This window comes from Microchirus variegatus (genome assembly GCF_963457635.1).
Source record: "Microchirus variegatus genome assembly, chromosome: 23".
In the NCBI taxonomy this organism is placed as follows: Eukaryota; Metazoa; Chordata; class Actinopteri; order Pleuronectiformes; family Soleidae; genus Microchirus; species Microchirus variegatus.
Window position 1 is genome coordinate 8,042,182 of NC_139824.1, and position 12,848 is coordinate 8,055,029.

General features: G+C 38.9%; 1 protein-coding gene across 1 annotated transcript in view; it reads left to right on the forward strand.

Annotated features, from left to right (window-relative positions):
• Positions 1-2,719: 2,719 nt before the first annotated feature.
• tmem131l (transmembrane 131 like) overlaps positions 2,720-12,848 on the forward strand; it is a 28,154-nt gene continuing 18,025 nt past the window's right edge. The window contains exons 1-3 of the mRNA XM_083909514.1: positions 2,720-2,891; positions 3,603-3,676; positions 7,423-7,466. Coding sequence (XP_083765640.1) covers positions 2,768-2,891; positions 3,603-3,676; positions 7,423-7,466 — 242 coding nt within the window. The 5' untranslated portion in view covers positions 2,720-2,767. The remainder of the gene's footprint in view (positions 2,892-3,602; positions 3,677-7,422; positions 7,467-12,848) is intronic.

Here is a 12,848-nt window from a genome sequence, read left to right on the forward strand (position 1 = left end):
GTGCTTTTCTGTCGTTGCTCGTGGACGCAGTAAGCAAAATATAAAAAGAGCTTCAGTTTGAAGTGTTTGTACCTGGTCTCTGCATTTCTAATTTCAGGCATTAAAATATAAAAAAGGAGCACCAGAAGTTAAGATGGATATCTGTGATTTTGCTGCACCAGATGGATTTAAACAGCAGATATGTTTCTTTGGTGCAACCAGAGAAGGGACTGAACTGGCCATTAGTGGCTGTGAGGGGTGAGCGGTTTCTGTGATGAACAGAACTCAGCAGCTGGACTTTTGGGGACACCTGTTTGTGTGAAAACTGAGAACTCCACGCTGATGATGGAAAAGAATCAACACTTAAACCTGTATGTTATGCCAGAGATCTAATTTATATGGTTGAAGCAGATGGCTAAGTATCATATGATGGTGCACCTTTTCCTCCACATTCTTTATAGGGGCAAAAGGAAAAATCAAATATAAACAATCGTTAGTTCTGTTGGTTTATAAGAAAGTTTTGTGGCACTGGTGGGATAATTAAATTACATCTGTAGAATGACTTGTTTCTAATAAAACAGCCCCTTTTTTCAATACAGTGTTAGCAGCTACATGCATTCATTCAAAAACATGCTAACCAGTAAACAAATGCATTTATGCCAGGCCCGCAAATCTTTTGTGTTTTCAGTTCTTTACAAATTGCTGCTGGTATGTTGCAAAATCAGTCACAGGAGTGTTTTTTTTTTTTTTTGAACACTCACTTTCTGTTTGAACAGAAAAGGTACATTGTTGTCCAGATACGCTCAGAATGACCCCTGCTTTATTTTTGTTTCCCCCTCCCTTTTTCTGTCAAACCAGATGCAAAACAGGTAGTTGTGTGTTCTGTTTCCTCAGTGACCCAGTTATCGTGTTGATTTAAATGTGCTTTTCTTGATTTAATCTCTAGATTTCTTCCGAGCAAAGTCATGATGTGCAAACATATTAGTTTATATATATAAATATAATTTGCATATGTTTCCTAATGCAGTTGTTTTGTTTGTAAGCCATTAAAAGTATAAATAAGTAGGAATATTTTGGGTATTAAGTGGCACATTTCTTATGGCAGACAGGACAGAGTGTAGCCTAGTGAATAAAAGTGTCTATTCTTAATGTTATTAATGCATAAGTTCATATTGCACAGATGAAATTGCTTGTATTCTTGCATGTATATTTATTGTGGCAACCCTAATGGCCTTGTTAGAAGTGCTCTACTGACTAGCAAAAAAAAAAAAAAGAAGAAAAAATACCTAGCAATAGTTTGTTTGGTGGAGCTGACACGCCTGCAAAAGAGTAACTCGAGTGTATGTTCATGTGTGTACCTGCCCAACTTGTCCCAACTATGATTCATCAGTCAGAGTTGCTGCATGTTGAAGCTTTCCAAGCAGCCTGTGCATAGCTTTGCCTCACCGCCTTAAAGTCTTAAGAAAAATAAAAGATTATATAATAGCAGACTGAAGAGGAAGTGGGTTGTATTGCTTGTTATTGTACTATCAATTAGTTATGTTCTTGACCAAGTAGGTTACTTGGTTTACATTTTCCAGGGTACATTATAAATGCATATCTTTGTATTTATTTTTTCTGGTGTTGTAGTACTAGATACTGAAATTTAGACGGCTTTTTGAAAGTTTCAGTCACATCTCTTGTCAGTCAGAGACAATTTTGAATTAAGATGGGTCAAGACCCCAAATTAATTTGTTCAGATTACTGTGATTGGTTGAAAAATGTCACAACTAATGCCAAGTTATATCTGTCATATCTCATCTGTCTCCTATCATATCTATATAGATATCTATTCTATAGTCTGTACTTTGCAGAAAGATTAGAAATGCAACATTCAACCAATAAAACTCTTAAACTCTTAAATGCAACCAAAGCAAATCAAACAAAAATCCATTTAAGCATTTATGCACAATTGGCCTGTCACAGATACATCGTTATATGTTGTGTGAAAAATATTATTGTAGTGATTTTGAATTATTGGATTTCCTGTGGAGTTTGAGTGCACTGCAATTATTTTTTAGTAAGCTAGATTACTATTAAAACATGAGTAGTCAGGAAATGACATAACCACACCACTTCATGATTTACTTAAAGTTCCAGGGTGTAACATTTATTAAGGTTTATTGGCAGACACTGAATGTTCGACTCATAGTAGAATAAAAAGTTTTGGTTTTGTAGCTAGAAGAATAAACCTGTTGTATGTACTTTAGTCAAGGGCCTTGCTTTATGGAGGCGGCCATGTTTGCGTTGCCATGTTTCTACAGCAGTCTCACCATTAGATGTCACTAATTCTTACACACTGGTCCTTTATGTTATCCTTGAGCTGTAAAACTTGGAAATGAATATATACATAGGTGTAAGCACCATCAGTGTGGATGTATTTTATTTCCGGTCTATATGAATATGTAATGTTTTCATTTAACTTACGTTTGTATGAACTGTGCTATTTAAATACAGCTGTCTGGACTACCCACTACTTCAGGGCGCATGTAATGTAAATACCTTATTATTATTATTATGCTTTTTTTTCTCCACTCATGTTTGTTTGAGTTGCTTTCAGCCACAGACACGTAAACAGCCCCGTCGCAAGTGACACTGGATAGTCTGCTTTGAGTGTGCGGTGTGGTTGAGGAGGCGGGGAGGGACAGAGGAGGGAGGGAGCTGCTGCTGTTGCTGCTGCTGTTCGGTGAGAGAAGAAAGACCAACGCAGGGGCGAAACACACTGTAGGCTGCTAGCAGAGGGAGCAGCATGGCGGGGCTACAGGACTTCCAACAAGGCAGCCACTGTCACAGGAAAACGTGGATCAATATACTACTAGGAATACTACAATTACTTTTGCCCTGCGTCCAGCACGGAGGAGCTCAGCTGCAAGGTTTGGTGCTCACCTTCATTTTCCATTACGGCGGTGTAACATAAAATTACCAGTGCAACACAGATGTAGGTGAAGTTAGCTTGACAGCGAACCCTAAACTGGAGAATATAAACGCAAAATGTGTAATTTTATATTTTTCATGATTAATTTTTTTTTCTTCAAATTGGCTGTGTGTTTTTATCAGATTGAAATAATGTTGTAGCTATTTTTTGTCAGCCTGGTAGTTCATGCTAGCTGCCAGTTTCCTTGTGCGAAACTGTAACTTTTTCCTGACACGGGGACAAAATTAGCGTATTAAGGGGATTTAAATGGGCAGTTAATGGTTTTTATTGTTGCCGTATTAAAGCTACACAACACGAGAAGCTAAGTGTACAGTCGTGTGTGCTGCAGTGGCAGTGGAGATGTGTTTTCCAAGTTCGTTAGCCACCGAGCTAACCTTTCTCCTCATCAAGCAGCTAGCAAAGCAGCCTTTGTCAGGCTGGCGAGGCGAAGTCATTTCCTCACATGTCTGTGTCATTGTCATCCGCTGCGTCTCAGATTATTTCTTTCTAGTCGCTCTTATAATACTGTAATTAACAACGAGAGAGGTTGGCAGTGTGCATCCTTTCCCTGGCATCTTAGTGCATCGCGTCCGCTTGTCTGAATTATCCATGTTTAATGAATGTACATCACAGCACCTCACGCTGTTGTCCATATCTTGCTCCCACGAAGCTCTGAGTCAGATGTCCACCAGCGTGGTCGAGGTCTGGCAGCCTGAGGATGCAGAGCCATTAGTCCCGATTCAGGTAATCACAATTTCACTCTGTTTTGTGTAATTATTACAGGGCTGTGCACAGCAACGATGTGCAAATGTTTTAGTCTGTGTTGGACTTTCCTCAGTGCAGGATGAAAGCATGCATGGTTAGCCACCCCAGTTTGAAATTGCTCTTTGTATGAGAGGGAAATTATTCTGGCACATCTGGCAAGTCCCTGTTGGCTTTCAGAACTGCTGCATTTCGTGGCACCGATTCAACAAGATGCCCGGAACACCACTCAATGGATATTTTTCCTGTGTTTGGATCATTCTCTATAGATCCTAAAGATGGTTGAGCATGAAAATCTCAATCTTTTCTTCCTGTATTGATGCTTGGTTTGAACTTCAGCAGGCCAGTTTAACCATGTTTATATGACTAAATGCATTGTGATGCTGCCATGTGATTGCATAATTAGATATTTGTGTTGACAAGCAGTTCAGTTGGTATATCTAATAAAGTGGCATGTGAGTATATTACTTTTAAATGCAGCCAGATACACATACACTCACATGGTTATTCCATCCCCATTGTTTGGCTCCACTTTGCAGCTTGCAGAGTTGTATTCACTTAACTGTGGTAGGATCAGCATCACAGCATACATAATTTTTTGCAACCATAGTTTTGTGTAAATGCCGTAGTTATGAGCAGGAATCCACAGTTCCCTACACAACTCTGAAATGAGAGTGGAGTGGGAGGCCACCTGCCATATGGCTCCTCCTCATTTTCTTCTTTTGTACATAGTGTCCACAGCGAAGTTCAGTCACCAGCACACGGTGAGCAGCACGTTTGCTGTGCTTGTCTGCACATACTGTGCAGTTGCTTTTCTGCTCCTAATTTAGCTTCTGTGCAGTTTATTTTTTTTATTTTTTTTTTTATTTAGTTCTTGTTTCCTAAATGTTAACCTGCCAGCGGGTATGATAAATATTGACTATGGCGCAAGACCAGCACAAACAGCTGGAGCTTTGTGTTTACCTGATTACCTGTCATGAGGTCACCAGCTGACTGTCATGTTACCTGAGGGGGGTGTGGTGTTTTTCTGCAGGGCTTTGTAAACCAATCACATTTTCCATCTACAGAACACACACACGCATGGCTAAATAGTTAAACATTGATGATAACTGTTTGAGTATAAGGGCTCCTACGTCAGTGTCTGGTGGACATGCTTTCCCCCTTGTTCCTACCTTGCAGACCAATTGGCAGATGGCAGGATTGTTGACATTGTTTGATGTCATGTTTAGATAGGCAGCAGTGAATAGAGTGACTTCAGTTACATTGGCTGTGTGAAATAGAGCACGACTAGAATGTCTTTCTTCTATACTGCTCTTGGTGGTCAGCCATTTAAGTATTGTATGTTGCCCTAAGCTCACAGAAATTGTGTTGCAGGAGTGCTGTGCATTAAATTAAACGTCAGATTTGGGCAGCAGATCTTGTGAACATAATCTGTCGAGAGCTCTTAAATGCTGCCATCTCCATCTCCTACCTTTTGTTATTTTGTAAACTCTGACTTGTCATTTATCTTTATGCAGACCTTAATCCTCAATAATAAAATTCCTGTCTTCATCTTAAAACTCCTCATCTCTAGAATCTAATTCATACAGACATGCTGCTGTTCTGCCTTTTAACGTTCTTCCTTTTTAATGGCTCACCTGCTGCAAGAAACAGCAACAAAGTGTGTTCTGTCATTGTTTTTGCTTAATCACCAGTTTTCTCTCATACACTTAAGCCAATATACCAAGCTTCTAAAGTGCCAGAGGCATTGTAGAATATGCATAAGGAAACACGAGAGCAACTGATGATGCAACTTGAAATGTTTAAATACCAAGGAATGTGTAGTAATGTTCAACATTGGTGTCATTAATGGTGCTGTTTTATTTCCCCTGAAATGCAAAAACCTTTAAATAAATATAAGTAAATTAAGCAGAACTGAAAGTAGGCTGCAAAAGTAAGTTTTGAAGTGTTGCATAAAATGGCTAAATGAACTACATATTGCTGGAGACATTAAAGCGGTTCCTACCTTTTCTTCTATAATCACATCTCCATTACTATTTACCTGAACCTGGCCTATGTTTGGATTTGGTGAGGTGGTGGAAAGATGGGAGAAGCGCAATAAAATGCCTGAGAGGTGATGCTCCATAGAAGCGTTGCTCAGACAACCACTCGACTGACACTCACTCACACACTCTCCCACCAGTGTTGTTTTGTGGTGCAGTCATAAAGGCAAAATGTATCCATAAAGTTTTTTTTTCCATAGTTGGCAGGCGGGCAATACTCAGCATAACATTAGTAGTTTCCACTTTAGTTGTGAGTGTTCCCATGACAGACATACAGATCACAGCACGCAGACAGAACGAGGCATTAGGCAGACCCTTTTTGTGTACCTCTCTTTAGGGTATGGGAGTGTGTGAGTGTTCCAGGACTAGGCATACAATAATCAGCCCTCACCCAATGGTTGGATTTGTGAAGGAAATGGTGCCTGGTTCATATAACCTTGTAATTAACAATATTTGCTGTTGGTTCTGCTGTGATGATGATCTTAGTTGCTTACACAGCAAATCTCATTTAGTGAGAAGCATTCAAATGAAACTAAAGTTAGTCTAATTTGCTCATCAATTGCTGTCGCTTGACATGAAATTGCTGAGTTGTTTACAGGGTTTGATCCAAGCCACACCGTTGCAACATTGACAAGCCAGTTGTCAGTTAACCATCAAGTGCACTGCTGGTCAAATGCTCTTTAATTTGTTAAGCAGTATGTTGACATGCACAATGTAATCTGATTGGACAATGCTTGGAGGTGTGCACAATCATGGTAGATTTAATCCCGGTATATTGAAGTTGAAAGGATTTTTTTTAACATTTAGACCCCACTATTTATTTTAATTGCTTAAAAAAAGACTTAACTGCTCCACGACTGAATGTCAAAAATATATTTACAAAATATAAAAACGGACCTTCGCCAATCTTAAATTTGATCATTCAATACTTCCAACATTTGTCAGGCTCCGATCTCCACAAATGCTCTCGGCACATTGTGAGAGCATGAATGAACATGATGTTCATTGTATTTTTCACTATTGAATCCCCTGCCAAGTTGCAGCTGGTATATTGTTTTTTTTTTCAGAATTGAAATAGCACTGATCTTTTCTTTACTTTCTCCAAACAAAACACCTGTGGTGAATCTCCAGCCCTGTTTTTAATCAGAAATCGCACTACATTGACAATAGCACCCCTCCTTTTGCCAGCTATGGTTGTTTACACTGAATCAAAGTAGCTATAATGCTTTCCCATTTTGTAATGAATTTCTCTTTGCTTGTACAACCAGACGAATGATGTATAAAACAATAGTGATCTTATCTTGCCCAACCAGCAGACCCACTGTTGCCAGATTGTTGGCAATTCTATAATTTGTGTTTGCACCATTTATACTGAACAGCAAGCTATCCAGCAAGTGCATATTTGCCTCCCACTGGTAGAGGTGCATCATTGCTTCTTTAGCTTTGTAAGGGCTCTACCAGACAGCATGATGCATGCTCTTAGGCAGATTCATACCTTCTATAAATGACAGAATATCAACATTCATGTTTATGAAAATCATCCTAGTAGCAAAGCTTATTCTTGCATACAGTACTCTTTGATCTTGTTGGATTGTACTTATACGGTTTATTTAAATGCCACAGGTTTGTTATAACACAACCGTTATGTTAACTACATAAACTAAAGATTTTTTTTATCATTTTCAGATGGAGAGGGAGCGGAAAAAAGACGGTCTTCCACTGGAAGACAGGTAAGCCTTTTTTGAGTTTATCATCCGTGGGAACAACATAAAACAGAAGCTTTTCTGTGGGTTCCATCACACATTTGTTTTCTATTACACTTTTCCTGGCAGTCGGCAACAGCATTTGAAGCAGTTATAAAACACCGTGGAAGCCATCTAACTTTGCTAGTTCAAACATTGGTCAGAGAAAGCCACACAAACATGGTACAATGTTAAACGTTAGTAGATTTGATGAGTGTTTCCACCTGTTCACGAGTGGCACTTCTGAGTAGGTAAAGCGCTTCCACCAAGCCACATAATTATGATCAAACCCCAAAGCCAACACACAGATTGCATCATACTGAAGTGTCCCTCTGGTGTAGATGGAAATTATACTGTAGGACAGAGAGTGAAATCAGAGCTGTGGTGTAGATTTAGTTTGAGAACAGCCAAGTGGAAAAACAAGCTTACTTCTTCATCCCCAAAGAATAACTGTGCTTAAGTACAAACATGAAGTTGCTCTGGATTGGGAAAACTGCTCTGAGGTACTATAAACATTTCTAACAAACTGCAAATCATAGGGTGACTCTGTTGAATGGTTTACACTGCAACTGTAAGGTGACATGTTTTGCGCTCAGAAAAAATGATATGGTGTAATTTAAGGATGACTGAAGGTTTCTCTAAAACCTTTTGAAAGTCTTCTCTTGTAAGCAGTATGTTGTTTATGTTGGTAAGTGAGGGGGTGTGTGATGGAGAGAGTTTGGGGGCGTGAGTTTGTGAGGCACAGAACCAAATTCCTGGCTAATTTTAGAAGTCCTTAAAAGAAAAAGGAGGAGAGGTCCGTCTTTCCCAGCTGCATTTGTTATAGCAGAAAATTGCTTGGAAAAAACATATCACCAATCTGCACTACCAAGTACAGGCAGATTTGGTAATAACTTGGTGGTGCCGGTGCTTGCTCGCAATCTGAGTTGATCTTGAGGTGTGTTTTGTTCATGAGGTTGATAAGTCACACACACACACACACTCTAGCTCTTATGTTTGCTTCTGCCCCTTGTTTGTCTATCTAAAGAAGCAATGTACAGTATGTCACGTTAAAATCCCAGCCTGCCCTCAAGGAGCTTTATACGTTTCCCACGTTTAACTGTTTCATGCCCAGAGGAGTTCTACACACCACTTTCTGCAGCGCAGAGAGAACAGCTTCAACAAACTCCATGTTGCAAGAGACACTACACACGATTAAAGCACTTTAAAGATTGGCCTAAATTAATTATGATTAACGTAATTAAGTGACTAACGTAACAACAAGCAATATTTAGTATTAAATTATATATGATTCTGTAGTAAAACGTTAAAGAGACATAACTAGTTATAAAGAGTATTTTTCAGCATGTGGTGTTGAATTTATATTTAGTCCAATTAAATAAGGCTATCAAGTTATTGTAATTGTAGGCCTTTGCTGTAAATTTATTAAGCACTCCTTACAACAAAACAGGCCCTCAGTTTTGATATAAAATTTGGTTTCACTTGCTGCCAACATTAGCTTGGAGTGTGTTGGAATATGGCTATTTTTAAATCCAGGGAGGTGAGAGCTAAAGGAAGCTTTGTAGTGCTGGTTGACCTCAAGACCTCCTGAGCTGTGTGCTGCAACGCCTCTCGTGCCCGGGTTATCGGGTACTTGGCAGGCCTGCCATCACTCTCTCCCAGCCTAAAGAGCAAAGCAGGCCTCAGATATAAAGGTTAATGATATCTTCCTCAACCCAACTTGTGTGTCAAAAAGTCAAGGCTCTTAACATTTTTAAGCTTAATTCTTCACACAAGTCATTTTTAAAGCATTCTTAAACCGACCTCGTTTCTTTTCTTTTTTTTTCAATTTAAAAGTAGGAGATCTACCTGACAAATCCAGTCTTTAACTATGTATATTGTGACATTTGGTATAACTTCACTGTTAGCCTTTTAGTGTTTCCTTGCTGCTTATAAACATGTGTGAACATCAGTTGACCTAAACTTTCCTCTTGTCGTAACCTCTCCCATGAAGCACTGCTGAGGTCACTGTTAAGACTGACTTTGAGTTAGATCCAAGGGATCAAATAGCGCCAAACATAACTTGCTATTTTTGAACTGTGACAGTGGACAGAACCCTTGGACTACAGCTCAGTGGTGTTGTTGTTGAAAGACCTCTCACAGCGACTTTTTCTTCAGAGTTAGCAGCTGTTGAATTCACAGGAAATGTGGTTTTACTATAACACGTGACAAGGTAAACGAACCCCTTCACCTTTAAAAAAGGTTTATAGAAACCTGAGACTTCAGGAGAACCTGACACCACTAACCATTGGCCTTTTTCAAAGCTGACTTTTGAACTTGAAGCAAAGGCTCTGGCGTTCCGGATTAAAATTAACAATGGTTATGTCCTATCAAAGAGTACCAGTAATTAATTTCGTTATTTACACACATGCTTTTTCTATTGTGTCATGTCCAAATTATTTCTGAAAAAGGCCTTGTAACAAGAGCATTGCTTTCCACATTGCATTTCAAGTTTGAATTTGGCTATTGCATATTTAACTTGCGCACACATTTTTGCGCACACCAAAATTTGTGTATATATATATATATATATATATATATATATATATATATATATATATATATATATCCACAGGGTTGCTTGGGATCAGATTTGGCCAAAGGCAGTATTGGACATGGCTACTTCCAGTAAAATAACATTACTTAAAATGTAGTAACTGCTTTGCTCAAATTACTATATAATTGATTTTCTTTCAAAATGTGCATCACAATATACTGCACACATGCAGCAAAATTCAGTTTATTCCTACATACTCCTCTGGGTTCGTGTTAGCAGTTAGCGTACAGACTGAGCCTAAAACAGTAGTGCAATCAAAACGTTATTGTTAATGTTATGTCTGGCTGTATGGCATTGCCTTTCCTCTTCAGCATAATTGGTCAGAATTTAAATGCACATTTAAATGCATCTCCACTCTCTCACACCATCGCAGACAGCTACAGTATGCTTTCAGCCGCTGATTGACAAGTACTGGTTATGTGGTTTTGACAGAAACCGGATCATAGTGCGTCATGTCCTATTTTCACACCTCCAAGTTTTTTTAAAAAACAACATTGTTACAAAGTGGGAATTTTAATCAGTATACATGAATTGTAATTAGGTAGTTTGTTTCTCAGTACTTGATATAATTATTTAATTCATGATCAATCTTGTTGTTTAAAGTGCTGACTTGAGATGTCAAACAGCAATGCTAGTTACACAGGCTGTTACACAGGATTCATCTGCAAAAGCATTTGGCCTTATTTTCCCTTCACACTTGACACCTCATATACTCACCCACACACTTTGACTGACACTGACAATCAATGAATTAACCAACATGCAGACCTACAAAGAGCCAGGGGACGAGATAAACAATGGTTTTATAGGACAGAGGACAGTGTTTCTCATCCACTCCATTTCTGTGTCTTTGCATTTTGTTGTCACAAGCAAAATCTACAGCAGGAAGACAACCAATGAGTGATCTCACAGTTTTGTTTCTTTATCAATCTTGATGCTTGTTCTGCCCCAATAGGGTGGATGCATGCTATCTTCACAAACCAACCAGGTGGTTGATCTCTAGATGGTTGTGCTGATTGGCTCATAAGGTCTCTTTTACATTTGAAAAGCAGTTCAACGTAAGCTAGCAGCTTGTAGATGAGGAGCTGGTACCTAAAAAGAACCAGAGTGTTTCCTTCCTCACTATGATTTTTGAATTGACGTTATAACTGTATATATATAAACAAGATGATATACAAGTGCATTTCCTGTGTGCTTTGCTGTAGACACAGACGTAGTTGAGTGTGTGTATGCTGTGCATGTTATTGTCTGCACTGTCACTCATTAAATTCAGTCAAAGTTCTGTTAAGCCTCCATGATCATTTAAAATCTGCAGAGATGGGTAAAGTGGATGGCGTCATTAAAAAGGAACCAGCATTATCTTGAGTATAAATATGGATGTAAAGAGCATTGGAAATATTTTAGCTCTTCATGTAAGCATGCTACTCAGAAAATAATATTACCCTGCCAAAATATTTCTCCATGCTCTCATAGTGTATTTTTATTAAACCTGAATTTCCTATAAAGTTGCGTTTTATGTCTCTGTGATCGTAACCGCTATGAAATATCCAGTTTTCATTCCGTCTTCATTATTGATGTTTTCAAATGTTTTGTCCTCATTTGTCAATCATGCAAGCCTGAGTCTGCACATTTTGTGTTTGCTGTCAACAGCTGCACAAAACATTTTTTGTGCACATGTCTGGTAAAAGTCTCATGTTGCAAACAGATTTTTCTTTTATGTGGAGTGTATCGGAGTCGACTGCTTTTGAACTCTGATATATTACATCCTCTATTACTGTACTATAATTCAACTGTTTAATTCATATTCGCAGTCACTCTCTGTTGCTGCACAGCCATCACCACCACTGTAGAGTCTTGAAGTTGCAGATACAGGAAGTTGAGCCATGTGGCAACCACAGAGGCAAGTGCCAATGTGAGAAAGAGAAAAAAAAGACACAAGTGAATTTTAAAGTCAGTAAGCTTTTTTTGATGACCTTTTTATATTAATCCAAAGAACAGGCCAGACCCTCTTAGGCTGCAGCATCAGTGTACCCATACTGCCAAAAAGGTTTCTCTTTTGGCCTCTCTGTGGTGTTATTCAGGGGTGTGCATGCACGAATTACGACACCGTTTTACAACTTCTGCAAGTCTCACTTTTTTTTATTAAATGTCCTTGACCTGCAGGTTGGGCTGAGAACAGGCCACTGCATCAAATGACTTTCACTTCTGCACAAATGTCTTAGTCATTTCTAGATAACACACCCCATGATGCTATAAGTGTCGATGGCAGATGGCCACAGTGGCTGGTTTGAGGAACTGACCTAATGTGAATTCATGAGCCATTTTGCAGGACTGTACTACGCTGCTAGATGATGATATGTATTATCAGTGTGGGTATGTGGGTGTTTCAGGGTCAGTCGATAAATTTACGTGGACATGAAAAAAAACTGAATTACTGTGTAAATCTGACAGGGAGTATAGTGCAGTGGATATACCGGGACAAGGGGAGTAGTCCAATTGAACATCGAGCTACAACCTTAGCCTGACTTGAATGTGCATGGAAACGTGCTGACTGAGTGAAGGTGTGCTTGTGGTGTGAACTGACAAAATGTGCTGCTGTTACTGTTTCTCCTTTTTCCATTTCTGTTGATACATACAGTATATTTGTTTTTTGCTTTGCATTTTCCAGATGATAGCAGCGTATTTATATTAAACAGTAAAATACAAAATTCCACTGTAATCAGGTGCATCACTTAAACCAGAAACATTACTCTCACAGGAGTCATGGCCTCTTA